The 17,244-nt window shown below is 52.5% G+C and overlaps 1 protein-coding gene across 1 annotated transcript in view; it reads right to left on the reverse strand.

Annotated features, from left to right (window-relative positions):
- The window catches only part of LOC132461076 (acetyl-CoA carboxylase-like), a 62,289-nt gene that overhangs the window by 30,139 nt on the left and 14,906 nt on the right, over positions 1–17,244 (reverse strand). The window contains 24 exon segments of the mRNA XM_060056153.1: positions 542–586; positions 849–905; positions 1,014–1,121; positions 1,402–1,504; positions 1,746–1,889; positions 3,752–3,775; positions 5,475–5,593; positions 5,714–5,751; positions 5,754–5,802; positions 6,544–6,552; positions 6,554–6,658; positions 7,471–7,584; positions 8,091–8,215; positions 8,510–8,564; positions 8,566–8,608; positions 9,000–9,043; positions 9,045–9,092; positions 9,749–9,937; positions 10,742–10,888; positions 12,088–12,222; positions 12,625–12,775; positions 14,571–14,798; positions 15,824–15,927; positions 16,848–16,998. Of these exon segments, the coding sequence (XP_059912136.1) occupies positions 542–586; positions 849–905; positions 1,014–1,121; positions 1,402–1,504; positions 1,746–1,889; positions 3,752–3,775; positions 5,475–5,593; positions 5,714–5,751; positions 5,754–5,802; positions 6,544–6,552; positions 6,554–6,658; positions 7,471–7,584; positions 8,091–8,215; positions 8,510–8,564; positions 8,566–8,608; positions 9,000–9,043; positions 9,045–9,092; positions 9,749–9,937; positions 10,742–10,888; positions 12,088–12,222; positions 12,625–12,775; positions 14,571–14,798; positions 15,824–15,927; positions 16,848–16,998 (2,335 nt within the window).

Below are 17,244 nucleotides of genomic sequence, written 5' to 3' on the forward strand. Positions count from 1 at the left end.
TGAGTGCGTGGTAATGGTCGGCGAGGGTGAGTCGGCTGCTGGCGTACGGCGGTCTCGCTGAGCGCGGGCTTCAGGCGGCGGCGGCGGCGATTACGGCTCATCAGACGGCGGTCGGGGGGAAATCACGGCTCTATTGTGGAGGCGGCGGAGCGGAGGCGTCTTCAGGGCGTAACCCGGGGTTTGGATCCTCCGTCATTATCATCAGAGCGTGTTGCACCACCAAGGAGAGGCCGTGAGGAGGTGCTTATGTCGGAGAGGAGGAGTGAATGCTAATCGCGCTGTGAGATCGCGGCGGTGGTGGTGGAGGAGGAGGAGGAGGAGGAGGGGGAATGGGGGGTCTGAAACGTTACTACCTGACGGTAAAAATCTGAATCCCTACAAAACGTTTGCTCCTCTAACCGGGGGACGTAGTGACACATATATCAGAGGTATGGAGACTTCAATATTGATGCATCTCGGCTGATGGAAAGAGGATCTTCCTCAACTCATGCGTCTTTGAGGAAGGTTTTGTTGACTTCCCCGGCCCCATGAACATACTCACATGGAACCTCTGGTCCACCTCACAGTTGACCTGCTTTCTGAAGTCCTGCAGAGCAGGCAGAGAGACGGGAGGAACGGGAGAGGCAAGCGTACGGGGAAGGCAAAATTTCAGATCACACACCAGCAATTAGTGCTACTGCATTGAAACAGGAACACTCGCATGCACATTCCAGGGTAATTCAGTGGTTAGTGGTGATTTCAGAGATTAGGCTAGCTGCCAAACGGGAGCTCTTCAAAAGAGCTCTTCAGAACGGCCTACAGGGAGGACAGAGGGAGGGGGTTTCCGTGGACATGCAGAGACCGCCTACCTTCTGCGCCACCAGGAAGGTGAGCCTGCGGATGCCGTGCTCGAACAGCAGCAATTTCTGCGGGGCGAGAGAAGAGCAGACGGCCGAGCGAGGGTGAGGATACAGTGTCTCGAGCGAACGAGGAGGAGGAGGAGGAGGAGGAGAGGAAGAGGCCGATCAGCTGACCTTCGACTGGGTGAACTCCCGGAACATGGCGGCCAGCCCGTCGTCCTCGATGTCGCTGTCCGTCTTGATGGCCACATTCAGGATGTGGATGGGCTCGTCCACGATGCTCTGGGGGGGGAAACAACAGTCTGACTTCACCACCGCACGGACACCCTCTTGTAGGGTTCTGGTGGTCTGAGAGGGGAGCTTCCCATCAACTGCTAACTGTCAACTGCTAGCAAAAAATTGCTAACTGTCAAATACTAAATGTCAACTATCAACTTTCAACTGCTAACTGTCGACTGCTAACTGCAAACTGATAAATGCTAACTATCAACTGCTAAATATGAACTGCAAACTTCTAGCCCTAAACGGCTACCTGTACATGCTAACTCTCTGTGCTGGGTACCTTGACGTCGTCCTCCCCGTACAGGACCGGGTTCCCCCCCTCGGGGAAGGTGGGGCTGGGGGGCGGGGAGTCCGAGAAGCAGCTCAGAACGTCTCCGATGTTCCTGCAGGACAGAAAGACAGATCCACGGTCACCCCCCAGGTAATACGTGTAGCCCGGGTAAAATCTTTTCAAAAAGCGCCAAAAGCCGAACTATGCAACGCATCAACTCATGATGTCATGATTCTACAAATTAAACAAACAGTTTCAGCAAACAATGAAACCACAAAGCAGAAGCACAAACATAAGCTGTTATGTTAGGCTGGCCCAAGGGGCGGCCTGGATTAGGGTTGACTTGCACTGACTTGGTGAACTCCTGGAAGGAGCGGAAGGCCACCATGGCGCCCATACGCTGGCAGGGCGGGGTGAAGGAGTTGTCCAGCAGCACGTCGCTCACACTGGACATGTGCACCATGCCGTAGTGGTTCAGGTTGGAGGAGAAGGACATCCTGTTGGAGGAGGAGGAGGAGGAGGAGGAGGAGGAGGAGGAGAAGGAGGAGGAGGAGGAGGAGGAGGATGAAGGGGGAAAATGAAAAGGAGGAGAAAGACAAGGAGGAGAATGAGAAGGAGGAGAATGAGAAGGAGGAGGAGGAGGAGAAGAAAGTGAAGGAGGAAAAAGAGAAGGAGGAGAAAGACAAGGAGAAGGAGAAGGAGAAGGAGAGGGAGAAGGCGTGAGTACGAACAGACCGCGACCGCCAGATTCACCAGATCCTGCGGTCTGGTTCTCGTTGAGCTCTGTCGGGTTCCCATCCCAAGAAAGGCTTTGGATTCCTTCTACAGGGGGTGTCCGTTTGACCACCAGGTAGGCGCTGATGGTCAATCTAGCTACGTGTGACATCACGGCCAGGAGTTCTACATCTCCCAGCTCAGTGGTGCGTGGATAGACCCACAAACCGGTCCCACTCTTGTTGGACGGTACCGACTGGTGTGCGGATCCATCCAGCAGACACCCACTTGTGAGGTCACAAGTGGATAGTTTGTGAAATGTCGTGTAAATACCAATCAGCCTCGCACCTGGTGGTTGAATAGGGGAACTTCGGGCGTTTAGAAGTGCGGGACACGCAAAGTCACACGCTTTAAAGACCCTTACGGTTGAATTAAGAGTGAATTACGGGTCAGTAGAGAGTAGGAAAACCACAGATTCACGATAAGAATTCAATGAATTCACCCCAGGAAGCGATGATCGCAGAAGGTTACTCAAGAGTGCCTCAGAGCGACCCTCACCGCAGAATCTCCCTCACCACAAATGATAAAAACAACCAAATTAAGTAACCATATTAGCCCTTGACGGTTTCGAGAGTTCCCAGAACGCTCCGTGTTAGTTCCCTGATTGTCCCAGAGCGAGAGAAGGGTTCTGAATGGTCCAAACCTGTCTGCGTCTGACTCAGTCTCCTTATCCGCGTTAGCCTCGTCTATGCTAACATACTGCTGTATGCTCCGCAATTTACCCTCCGACGCCCTCCTGCCGTCCAGTATGGGGACAGACAGTCTCCTGGGAGGACAGGCAGACGGGTCAGAGCACTCACAGCGGTACACACTGCTGTGCCTATCGGCCTCCAGTTAAACTGGAGAAGACGCGCCATTCCAGAGGAGATGGACGGTGAATGGATGGGAAGGGTAGGCACGGGAATCTGAAGGAGGCCTACAGTGTAGGCTGCGGATATCGGGGATTTGAACCAGGTACCTTTCGGCGCCGGGAGTCAGACACCCTACCACCACAGTATACTGGCCACTATTACAGTTCTCCTTTATTTTACACACTTTCTGACGGACTCGTGTCACATTATGGCTTCACCCAGTACTATACTATAAATGTCCGGGTCCATACTAATGAGGAAACACATATGGACCTTTACTTTATACCAACAAACACAGACAAACATAAGTACTACACACTGATACATACGTGGCGTTTGTAAAGATCATGCAACTAGCTAGCCTACTGCGTCACTAGCGCTACATAGTGATTAGCTAGCCTACTGCGTCACTAGCGCTACATAGTGATTAGCTAGCCTACTGCGTCACTAGCGCTACATAGTGATTAGCTAGCCTACTGCGTCACTAGCGCTACATAGTGATTAGCTAGCCTACTGCGTCACTAGCGCTACATAGTGATTAGCTAGCCTACTGGGTCAGGTCTAGCGCTACATAGTGATTATCTAGCCTACTGCTTAGCTAGCGCTACATAGTGATTAGCTAGCCTACTGATTAGCTAGCCTACTGATTAGCTAGTGCTACATAGTGATTAGCTAGCCTACTGGGTCAAGCCTACGGCTACAGACTAGCTGGAATAGGAAGAAGTTTACTATACCTGTTGAGTGTGGGGATGTTCCCTCTGCAATCAAACATCATAACAGTTACCATGGAGTTAGTGGCAGGCATCAGCCGGACACTGTGTGTGTGTGTGTGTGTGTGTGTGTGCGCGGCGCATGTGTGTAGAATGTTTAAGGGCACATTGAAGCAGGTGTTGAACGAGAGGGGGGGGGGGGGGGGTTCCGCTCTTCATGTTAAACGGCCCCTCCTTCACCACCAGGTTGGGGGGTCGATTGGCTGTGACGAGCCGTTTAAAAGCCATCTCGGGGTCCACTTGTGACATCACAAGTGGGAGAGTCCACCCAGTTGCACGATGGGTAGTTCAACGCCACTGCCCCACTCGTGATACCCCTAGTGGATCGTTACGACTCATCGACCTCCAACCTGGTGGATCCACAGGCACACACACACACACACACACACACACACACACACACACACACACACACACACACACACACACACACACACACACACACACACACACACACACACACACACTCCTGGTTGTGATTGCTAAGGAGCCAATCACGACAGGTTAATGCGGACACATGACACGGGCCGCATGCGATGGCTTGGGGGCGGCGTTTGAGGAGGGGGGGGGGGGGGGTTATAAACTAGTCACAACATATCTATGAGAAGGAACACACTAATCACAACATATCTATGAGAAGGAACACACTAATCACAGACAGTGGGTCACAGGAGGAGGAGGAGGAGGAGGAGGAGGAGGAGGAGGAGGAAGGCTGCAGCTTCACAGATATTCCACTCTAGATAAAAGGTGAATATTAACCAGGATTTGACGAGACCAATTCAAATTGAATATAATATGATAATAACAATAATAACACGAGTTGAGTTATTTAGCATAAAGGATTTACCAGCTTGTCTGGCCTCACACTTGAGGAGGTAGTGAATGATTTAACTTCTGTTTGAATATATCTTTTATCATTTGGCATGGTCATATTTTTGTTTTATGAAGAGCATAAACGGGTTTATTGCCGCATGGCTAGGGGGAGTTCACTCATTCATAGCAGCATGGAAGAAATACCGCCACACTTTAAAAGTGATAACAGATAAAGAACCAAAATACTTCTGACCTTGAACTGTCTGCGACTACTGTGCTGAAAGTGCTTTTCAATCAGGAATTAGACTAATCTGTCAAATCGGCTGTTTGATTAATCAATACAGCATTCTCACCAGTCGTTCCTGGTATCCTGTTTTCCTACAAACATTCTTTGTAGGAAGTATGGGATACATCCTCAACGAATGTCTTCTTTATGGAGCAGATATACTATACTAACAGATATACTAGAACTGGGTCTCTTCCACGATGCCACAAACTGGGATAGAAGCAGGATACGGAGGGAGGCGAATGAGTGTACCTGTACGAACAGAGTGAGGTACATGGAGACACACACACCTGCGTACGTGTGTATGTGCATCTATGTTTGAGAGTGTGTGTGTGTGTGTGTGTGTGTGTGTGTGTGTGTGTGTGTGTGTGTGTGTGTGTGTGTGTGTGTGTGTGTGTGTGTGTGTGTGTGTGTGTGTGTGTGTGCGTGCGTGAGAGAGATCTGATGCAGGTGTGTGCAGGTGTGTGTGTCTCCATATACCTCACTCCTGTGCGTGTTCAGATCGATGTGTGTCGTGTGTGTGTACCTGTGTGTGTATACGTGTACGTGTGTGTCCATGTTTGTGCGTATGTGTGTGTGTGTGTGTACCTGTTGGGATGGGAGGTGGGTAGCATGAACTGGAACTCCACCACGCAGGTGTTGTCGCGGAGCTGCCGGTGCTGAACGCTGTTGAGCTCATAGGCGATGTAAGCCCTGCGCACGTACACCTGCTCACCAGCAGGGGGCGCCAGAGGAGAGGGGAGAAACGGGACATGCATGGAACCAGACTTCAGAGGGAGAGCGAGGGAGAGAGACACAGAGAGAGATGATCAGCGATGGGTCTTTACCTCCAGTGCTGCCATCCTCACCACCTGGTTGCTGTGTAGAAGAAGTTGGGAAGCACGTCAAAGATGGACGTCTCCGACAGGATGAGTTTCTATTGAGAGAGAAAGAGAGAAGATCGAGACGGGAGACAGAGAGAGCGTGAGTCTGAGGGGAGAACGATCTTTAGAATCTTTTAGGAAGACCACCCTAATTACAATGTTTGTAATCAACCCGTGTTAATGGCGCCCCATCCCCTACTGGGAGAAGACCCCATCCCCTACTGGGAGAAGAGCCCATCCCAACTGGGAGAAGACCTCCACCCCCTACTGGGAGAAGACCCCATCCCCTACTGGGAGAAGACCCCATCCCCTACTGGGAGAAGACCCCACCCCCTACTGGGAGATAGACCCCATCCCCTACTGGGAGAAGACCCCATCCCCTACTGGGAGAAGAGCCCATCCCCTACTGGGAGAAGAGCCCATCCCCAACTGGGAGAAGACCCCATCCCCTACTGGGAGAAGACCCCATCCCCTACTGGGAGAAGACCCCACCCCCTACTGGGAGAAGACCCCATCCCCTACTGGGAGAAGACCCCACCCCCCTACTGGGAGAAGACCCCACCCCCTACTGGGAGAAGAGCCCACCCCCTACTGGGAGAAGACCCCATCCCCTACTGGGAGAAGACCCCATCCCCTACTGGAGAAGACCCCACCCCTACTGGGAGAAGACCCCATCCCCTACTGGGAGAAGACCCCATCCCTACTGGAGAAGAGCCCACCCCCTACTGGGAGAAGACCCCATCCCCTACTGGGAGAAGACCCCATCCCCTACTGGGAGAAGACCCACCCCCTACCTGGAGGTTTCTCGATGCAGAACTGGTGGCCGTACATGTCGATGGCGGACAGGAAGATGGACTCCACCTGGTTGTGGCGCAGCTCGTAGGACGGCAGGTGGGACGCGATCAGCACCTGGGACACAAATCACTGGTTATGGATCGCATCCCCACGCGGTCTCATCTGGGCTTTGATCTCTGAGGGGGTGGTGGTGGAGGTGGTGGTGGTGGTGGTGGTGGTGGTGGTGGTGGTGGTGCGGTGGTGGAGGTGGTGGTTGGGGGGGGAGGTGGTGGCAGTGGAAGGTAAGTCGCTGATGGGCGTGTCGAGTTAGGGTGGAGGTGGAGGTGGAGGTGGGGGGTGGAGGTTGATGGCGGGGAGCTAGGTCGGTGATGGTGGTGGTGATTAAGGGTGGTGCTGGTGGGGGGGTGGAGGAGGTGGTAGAGGAGGTAGGTGGAGGTGATGGAGGAGAGGTAGGTGGAGGTGATGGAGGGGTGAGGAGGTGGAGGTGATGGAGGGGAGGTAGGTGGAGGTGATGGAGGAGAGGTAGGTGGAGGTGATGGAGGGGGTGAGGAGGTGGAGGTGATGGAGGGGGAGGTAGGTGGAGGTGATGGCGGGGCTGAGGAGGTGGAGGTGGTGGAGGGGGAGGTAGGAGGAGGTGATGGAGGGGAGGTAGGTGGAGGTGATGGCGCGGGTGAGGAGGTGGAGGTGATGGAGGAGAGGTAGGTGGAGGTGATGGAGGGGGTGAGGAGGTGGAGGTGGTGGCGGGGCTGAGGAGGTGGAGGTGGTGGAGGGGAGGTAGGTGGAGGTGATGGCGAGGTGGAGGTGGTGGAGGGGAGGTAGGTGGAGGTGATGGCGGGGGTGAGGAGGTGGAGGTGATGGCGGGGCTGAGGAGGTGGAGGTGATGGAGGGAGGTAGGTGGGTGACGGTGCGGTGGAGTCCGGTCTGACCTGGCGGGCTCGCAGCGCCACCTTGGCGTTGGTGGTCTTGCTGAGCTGGGTGAGCTCCGTCAGGATGGCCATCAGCTCGTCAGTCAGGGTGGGGTCGCGACCGCACAGCTGGTCCTGAGCACATGAACTTAAGATGAGCGTGATGAACACATGAACGTACCGAGATCAGATCACCCACGCTAACTAATGATGAGTAGCATGATGAACACATGAACCAGGATCAGATGAACACATGAACATACCGAGATCAGATCACCACGCTAACTAATGATGAGTACGGTGAACACATGAACATACCGAGATCAGATCACCACCCTAACTAATGATGATTACGGTGAACACATGAACCAGGATCAGATGAACACATGAACATACCGAGATCAGATCACCACGCTAACTAATGATGAGTAGCATGATGGACACATGAACGTACTAGGCTTGGATTAACACATGATCTTACGATGAGTGTGATGAACACATGAACCAGGATCAGATGAACACATGAACGTACTAGGCTCAGACGAACGCATGAACTTACGATGAGCAGGATGGACACATGAACATACGAGGCTCAGATGAACACATGAGCGCACTAACGTCAGATGAACACATGAACTTACAATGAGCATGGTGACCAGCAGGTTCTTCTTGGTGACCTGGGCGTGGGAGAAGATGTAGTTCAGCACGTTGGACATGTCTCCCTTGTTCTCCTCACGCAGGGCGAACACGCACTTATCGTAGTGCCCTGTGGAAACACACACACGCACGCCATTAATATTTAGTTTTCAAGGCAAGTGCTGAAGGTAGTAGAGTAATTCGTTGTCCACCAGCACCATCGTGTGGACATGTAGAGTAATTACACCTCTGCCTAAACGCAACATGATGCAAGCGATTAGATCAAACCTCACTAAGGAGGAGCCGGGGATTGAACCAGTGACCTTCCGGTTACCAGCCGACCCGCTCTACCTCCTGAGCCACACGCCGCCCCATACGAGACATCACAGAGTCACACAGGTGTGTTGACGGGTGACGTAGTTACCGTTCTGGAACTGCACCTCCACCTTCAGGTACTGACGGAGCAGGTCCATCACCACCTGCCTTCATGTGGCCCCGGATCGCACTGCGGTACCTGGACACACGCACACGCGCACACACACCACACACACACACACACACACGCGTCACCACACACACACACACACACACGTTGACTAAGTTAGACGAGAATAGAGGAAGTCCAGTCCTAGTCAGACGGTATACACTTATTGTATGTTGAACATCCTGGCACTTAAAAATAGTCCTTAGCATTGTGTAGCATCTTATCCTAGCTATCTGTGTAGTATACGGGGAACGGTTAAGCTAGCGATTGTTCGAGCTTGGCACTTGTTCTATGAACATCCTTACTGTACCGACAGCGACTATATCGTTGTTTATTAATTCTTCTGACAAATGTACGTGATCGCAAGCGTCCGCTAAACGCCCCGAAGGTAAACGGTGATCGGAGCAGAGGTGTGCGTACTTCTGCACCAGTCTGCACGATGCTCTGTGTGTTCATGAAGAACACCTCCCGGTCCCGCCTTGCGGTTGAGCGTGGCAGCGTGGCTGTCCAGGATGTTGGCGATCTGAGGAACCCAACACATGGTTAATGTCTCAGTACCACACATCACAGGATTACCAGTATCTTCATTAGGTCATATCATAACGTCATGTAACCATCATCATCTCGTTACATTATCATCATCACTTCCATACACACATTAACATTTTAACGTTGGTCTGTAGAGAACCACTATCTATCTATATCTTTATTTATGTATGTATATATAAATATAGACATTGTTTAGGAGACACTGGAGATACCTCTATAGGAGGAGTGGTCTAAGCTCATCCATAAGGTCACTACGGAGTACAAATAATAGTATTCATTTCATTTAATGTTTAAACAAAGGCCTGACAACATTACTGTACACAATTAATAGGAGACCATTGGGGGGTGAGAGAGTGAGTTAGTGGGTGAGCGAGTGAAGGAGCGTGAGAGAGAGAGAATGAGCGTGCGTGCGTGTGTGTGAGAGAATGAGCGTGCGTAGCGTGCGTGTGTGAGAGAATGAGCGTGAGTGAGTGAGTGAGTGAGTGACGTGAGTGAGTGACAGTGAGTGAAGTGAGTGAGTGAGTGAGCTGAGTGAGTGAGTGAGTGAGTGAGTGAGTGAGTGAGTGAGTGAGTGAGTGAGTGAGTGAGTGAGCGAGAGAGAGAGAGAGAGAGAGAGAGAGTGAGCATCACCTGCTGGGAGGGGAACTGGCAGAGCACGGAGGTGATGTTGCTGGCGTACTGGGCCATCTCCTTCTTGATGGCCTTCTCCACGGCGGGCGGGATGCGACCCGACACGCTGGTCATGATGTCCTGCAGCTCCAGCAGCGGCAGGGAGGGGTCCCGCATGGTCTTCATCAGACGCTCCACCCACTCCTTCAGCTGGGGGGGGGGGCACGAGGGGGCAAGGAGACAGACGAGGGGGCAAGGAGACACACGAGGGGGGGAAGGAGACAGACGTGGGGGCAAGGAGACACACGAGGGGGCAAGGAGACACACGAGGGGGCAAGGAGACACACGAGGGGGCAAGGAGACACACGAGGGGGCAAGGAGACACACGAGGGGGCAAGGAGACACACAAGGGGGCAAGGAGACACACGAGGGGGCAAGGAGACACACGAGGGGGCAAGGAGACACACAAGGGGGCAAGGAGACACACAAGGGGGCAAGGAGACACACGAGGGAACAAGGAGAGAACCAGGTCAGCATGCGTAATAACCTTCATAATCTCTATTCATAAAGCAGCTCTTTAAGACATTATGATACTTCATGTCAGTCCGGAGTGTGTGTGTGTGTGTGTGTGTGTGTGTGTGTGTGTGTGTGTGTGTGTGTGTGTGTGTGTGTGTGTGTGTGTGTGTGTCTGTGTGTGTCTGAGTGTGTCTGTGTGTGTCTCTGTGTGTGTGTGTGTCTCTGTGTGTGTGTGTGTGTGTGTGTGTGTGTGTCTGTGTGTGTCTGTGTGTGTGTGTGTGTGTGTGTGTCTGTGTGTGTCTGTGTGTGTCTCTGTGTGTGTGTGTGTGTGTGTGTGTGTGTGTGTGTGTGTGTGTGTGTGTGTGTGTGTGTGTGTGTGTGTGTGTGTGTGTGTCTGTGTGTCTGTGTGTGTGTGTGTGTGTGTGTCTGTGTGTGTCTGTGTGTGTCTGTGTGTGTCTATGTCTGTCTGTGTGTGTGTGTGCCGCGGTGCGTGCTGACCTTGATGCTGAAGAAGGGCTCTGGGAGGCAGAATCCGTTCATGATGTGCAGCAGGTGGTCCAGGGTGCTGTGGAACACGCGGTGCAGCTTCTCCCCCCGCAGGGCCACCGCCTGGATCACCGGCAGGACCCCCGTGTGGAGCTCAGCCTGCAGGACCCCCAGACACACACCTCCATTATACACACAGCCAGACACACACCTCCATTATACACACAGCCAGACACACACCTCCATTATACACACAGTCAGACACACACCTCCATTATACACACAGTCAGACACACACCTCCATTATACACACAGTCAGACACACACCTCCATTATACACACAGCCAGACACACACCTCCATTATAAACACACAGTACCTATACTAACCATCTCTATCTCTATTGATATATCTCTATCTATATGAATGGATATAGATCCATCCATCTATACATGTGTAGACACACACACACACACACACACACACACACACACAATACCTATCTATCTATCTATCTACACAATAACTAGATCGACACACACAGTAGCTTTATCTGTCTGTCTGTCTGTCACCCAACAAACAGGTTAACACATCATATCAATCCATCCACACGTTGTTGTTATAGAAGCAAACACAAACACACCCCCGCACACACACAGACACACACCACGATCATAGCAACACACCCGTACCAACACAGAGACCCCCCCCCACTGACCTGCTGCGGTCCCCCCCACTGACCTGCTGCACCCTGCTGGGGTCGTCCCCGTCCCCCCACTGACCTGCTGCACCCTGCTGGGGTCCCCCCCCCCACTGACCTGCTGCACCCTGCTGGGGTCCCCCCCCCCCCCCACTGACCTGCTGCACCCTGCTGGGGTCCCCCCCCCCCCCCCACTGACCTGCTGCACCCTGCTGGGGTCCCCCCCCCCACTGACCTGCTGCACCCTGCTGGGGTCCCCCCCCCCCCCCACTGACCTGCTGCACCCTGCTGGGGTCCCCCCCCCCCCCACTGACCTGCTGCACCCTGCTGGGGTCCCCCCCCCCCCCACTGACCTGCTGCACCCTGCTGGGGTCCCCCCCCCCCCCACTGACCTGCTGCACCCTGCTGGGGTCCCCCCCCCCCACTGACCTGCTGCACCCTGCTGGGGTCCCCCCCCCCACTGACCTGCTGCACCCTGCTGGGGTCCCCCCCCCCCCCCCCCACTGACCTGCTGCACCCTGCTGGGGTCCCCCCCCCCACTGACCTGCTGCACCCTGCTGGGGTCCCCCCCCCCCCCACTGACCTGCTGCACCCTGCTGGGGTCCCCCCCCCCCACTGACCTGCTGCACCCTGCTGGGGTCCCCCCCCCCCCCACTGACCTGCTGCACCCTGCTGGGGTCGTCCAGCTGCAGCTTGGCGATGACGCAGCCCGGCTCCAGCGCCGCCCCCGTCCGCTTCACGTAGTGGATGCACCCCGACTCGGCCGCGGTCAGGGTCATCACCATCTTCATCACCTGGGGGTCACACACAACATCCTCATCATCATCACCATCTTCATCACCTGGAGGTCACACATAACATCATCATCATCACCATCTTCATCACCTGGAGGTCACACATAACATCATCATCTTCATCACTTGGAGGTCACACATAACATCATCATCTTCATCACTTGGAGGTCACACATAACATCATCATCACCTACAGGTACTATAACATCACATCACAGTCTTCATCACCTATCCACTTTGTCTCCCAGCCACAAGGTGGTGGGTTTAACCCCCAGTCGACAAAACACTGTCTAACTACACAACACCTCCACCGTAACACACAGACTCACTATCCTACATCACACACACACACACACACACACACACACACACACGTCGTTCCAGCTCCCCCCGGCCCCCCACCTCTATCTCGGCGTAGCACTGTCCTGAGAACACGTGCCCCCCGTCCTCCACCGTGTACTGCATGATCTTCCCGGCGGACGGCGAGCGCAGCAGCGTGGGGTCGTTCTCCTTCTCAAACACACACGTCTTGTTGCCGATGGTGATGCGGTACCTGGAACACACACACACACACACACACACACACACACACACACACACACACACACACACACACACACACACACACACACACACACACACACACACACACACACACACACACACACACACCACGTTAGAGTAACACACACAGTGACAGAGGTACACACACACTGTGTCAGAGGAACACACACACGACATCAGAGGAACACACACACACACAGTGTCAGAGGAACACACACACGACATCAGAGGTACACACACACACAGTGTCAGAGGAACACACACACGACATCAGAGGAACACACACACACACAGAGTCAGAGGAACACACACACACTGTGTCAGAGGAACACACACACACTGTGTCAGAGGAACACACACACACTGTGTCAGAGGAACACACACACACACTGTGTCAGAGGAACACACACACACACACAGAGTCAGAGGAACACACACAAAAGGTCTTGGTCTGACTGTCTCCTGAGCTTAAGGTGGAGCGAAACACAGACGGACTGGATTCTGTTAGAAACGTTAACTAAGTAAGGAATAATCAGCTCAACGCAGGGCAATAAACAGTTTGATATGCCCGGCTCGTGGACGGCTTAACCTTCCACGAGCCGGGCATATCAAACTGTTTATTGCCCTGCCTTGAGGTGATTATTCCGTTTATTCTACTTCTCGCCGGCCAACATAATAAAACAATTCAAATACTTTAATAATTAGCCTTTTCCTTTTTCTTATTCGTATTGCATGCTTATTAAATGTATACTCTGTTTAAGTTCATCATTAAATGTATACTCTGTTTAAGTTCATCTCCCTCGAAAAGTAGTTCCCTTTAGAACTACGATGAATAACGTTAGCTCAGCTGTAGGTAACTCGTTTCTATAGCAACCACACAAGGCTGCATCTGATCACTAGTTTAATAACGTAGTTGCTACATTCGTATCAAACTAACAAAACTATGTATCGACTGACCCTCTGATAGATTTCCGACACATTTTAGAAACCTTTTTAAACAAGGTTTATTTTTACAACGGACCTCATGTTTGAAATGTATGTGATAGAAAACGATCCAAGCGGCGTATTGATCTACTGTGCTCAGTCAGCAGCAAGTAGAACCGACAAGTCAGCGGGCAATATGCCGGATTAATGCACCCCTCCCAGCCAATCAGAATCGAGCATTCTCAAATGAAGTAGAATAACGGCAAATAACGCTCATGAATGTCTCAGACTAAAGTTTGCATCGATGGCGACGACTTCCCCTCTCCCCGTTCCCAATACATTAATAATAACAACGCGCTACTAATATTTTATATCAACTCCCTCCACCCCATGGTGTACCTCTAAACACATCTCTCCTAACACCACCCACCCCTACTACGCCTCATGTCCCCCCCACCTTGCCCCACCCCTTTCAATATCCCTCATAACACCATCCACCAAACTACGGCTATTACTAAGGTATCCATCCCTTTCAATGTTTCTTAAAACACCACCCACACCTACGTCGAATGTCTTCCACCCCTTTCTCTTATAACCCCACCCCTTCGAAATCTACGACCTCCCTTCCCTGCTCCGCCCTCTCCAGACACATCTGATCACCATCACCCCCACCTGTGCACCTCCTCCTTCATGTAGGTGGTGCAGCTGTAATGTAGTACCTGTCCACCTCCTCCTTCATGTAGGTGGTGCAGCTGTAGTGTAGTACCTGTGCACCTCCTCCTTCATGTAGGTGGTGCAGCTGTAGTGTAGTACCTGTCCACCTCCTCCTTCATGTAGGTGGTGTAGCTGTGATGTAGTACCTGTCCACCTCCTCCTTCATATAGGTGGTGTAGCTGTTGCCGTCGTAGGACAGCAGCAGCCCTCCGTCGCTGAGCCGGTGGACGTCCACCTCGGCAGACGAGCTGTTCATGATCACCACGTAGGAGTTGGGCGACTGCCGCGTCACCGTCAGCGCGTACTTGGTGCCCTCGTAGATCAGCTCCACCCCCACCGTGTTGAGCAGGGTGTGGGCGGGGAGGACCTGGCCCCTGGGGGGGGGGGGGGGGGGGGGGGGGAGCAGAAATGAAGGCCCTAAACGACTCGGCACGTTATCATGTCCTAACGAGAGTTGTTCCGATACCGATACCAGAAGCGGAAGGAACATTTTTTAACGTAGCATCTCTCGTCATAACTAGAGTCAGGTCAACAACATTAAACTATACAGAAACAATGTCTCACTAAGTACCGTGTCTTTGTGTGTGACTGGTGACTGGTTAAGATGTGACTGGTTAGGATGTGACTGGTTAGGATGTGACTGGTTAAGATGTGACTGGTTAGGATGCGACTGGTTAGGATGTGACTGGTTAAGATGTGACTGGTTAAGATGTGACTGGTTAAGATGTGACTGGTTAAGATGTGACTGGTTAAGATGTGACTGGTTAGGATGTGACTGGTTAGGATGTGACTGGTTAAGATGTGACTGGTTAAGATGTGACTGGTTAGGATGCGACTGGTTAAGATGTGAATGGTTCAGATGGGACTGGTTAAGATGTGACTGGTTAGGATGCGACTGGTTAAGATGGGACTGGTTAAGATGGGACTGGTTAAGATGGGACTGGTTAAGATGTCACTGGTTAAGATGTCACTGGTTAAGACGTCACTGGTTAAGACGTCACTGGTTAAGATGGGACTGGTTACGGTGTGACTGGTTACGGTGTGACTGGTTAAGATGTGACTGGTTAAGATGTGAATGGTTAAGATGTCACTGGTTAAGATGGGACTGGTTCAGATGGGACTGGTTACGGTGTGACTGGTTAAGATGTCACTGGTTCAGATGGGACTGGTTAAGATGTGACTGGTTAAGATGTCACTGGTTCAGATGGGACTGGTTAAGACGGGACTGGTTAAGATGGGACTGGTTAAGATGTGACTGGTTAAGATGTGACTGGTTAAGATGTGACTGGTTCAGATGGGACTGGTTAAGATGGGACTGGTTAAGATGGGACTGGTTCAGATGGGACTGGTTAAGATGGGACCGATCGAGCGGTAACGATGTGATACTCCCGGGGTTTACCTCTCCAGGGAGTGCAGGAAGTTGGAGACGCTGTTCCGGAGTTTGACGTCGGCCACGTGGAGAGCCCCGCTGACGATACCCAGCATGGTGTCGGGTCGCTCAGCCTGCACACACACACACACACACACACACACACACACACACACACACACACACACACACACACACACACACACACACACACACACACACACACACACACACACACACACACACACACACACACACACACACGTCAAAACCCTTCATCTCAAACAACATCAGCGTCTCTAGTTCTCTGTGAACAACGTCACCCCACAAAATATCTCTCCTGCAGCTACGTCTCCAACGTCTAGATCTAGAAGGTCCTTCAGCTATGTCTCCAGCCTCTAGAAGGTCCTTCAGCTACGTCTCCATCCTCTAGGATCTAGAAGGTCCTTCAGCTACATCTCCAGCCTCTAGAAGGTCCTTCAGCTACGTCTCCAGCCTTTAGAAGGTCCTACAGCTACGTCTCCATCCTCTAGATCTAGAAGGTCCTTTAGCTACGTCCCAAGCCTCTAGAAGGTCCTTCAGCTATGTCTCCAGCGTCTAGATCTAGAAGGTCCTTCAGCTACGTCTCCAGCCTCTAGAAGGTCCTACAGCTATATGTCTCCAGCCTCTAGATCTAGAAGGTCCTTCAGCTATGTCTCCAGCCTCTAGAAGGTCCTACAGCTATGTCTCCAGCCTCTAGATCTAGAAGGTCCTTCAGCTATGTCTCCAGCGTCTAGATCTAGAAGGTCCTTCAGCTACGTCTCCAGCCTCTAGAAGGTCCTACAGCTATGTCTCCAGCCTCTAGATCTAGAAGGTCCTTCAGCTATGTCTCCAGCCTCTAGAAGGTCCATCAGCTACGTCCCAAGCCCCTAGATCTAGAAGGTCCATCAGCTATGTCTCCAGCCGCTATATCTAGAAGGTCCTTCAGCTATGTCTCCAGCCTCTATATCTAGAAGGTCCTTCAGCTATGTCTCCAGCCTCCAGCCGGTCCTAGGGCGTGCGACAGAGGGCGTACCTGCATTTTCTCAGAGATAAGGCGGTCCAGCCAGCCTGTGTCGATGCTGTTGGACTGGAAGCACTCGGTCTCCAGCAGCTTGATGAGGTACTCCACCGTGGTCCGGAAGTCCCCTCTGATGGACAGCTCCTTGAGGGCCACCACCATGTTGCTACGCAGACGAGGAGGAGAGAGGGTGAAGGACGTGATGCTGGACGGCGCATTTGCTTTGACTGTGTTGTGTCAGCGGCTACTGAGTTGGAGGGAAGGTGCTTTTATTTAAATAGCGACCCTCAAAACAGAAAGGCTGTTCATTGAGCTTCACAGAGGCAGGGAACACATTATGTAACACTTTAAAGGACAAGCGTTTAAGAGAGCAAGCAAAAGCAGACAGTCCCTCTATATCCTGAGCATGTCT

The sequence above is a fragment of the Gadus macrocephalus genome, chromosome 7 (genome assembly GCF_031168955.1).
Source record: "Gadus macrocephalus chromosome 7, ASM3116895v1".
NCBI lineage: Eukaryota > Metazoa > Chordata > Actinopteri > Gadiformes > Gadidae > Gadus > Gadus macrocephalus.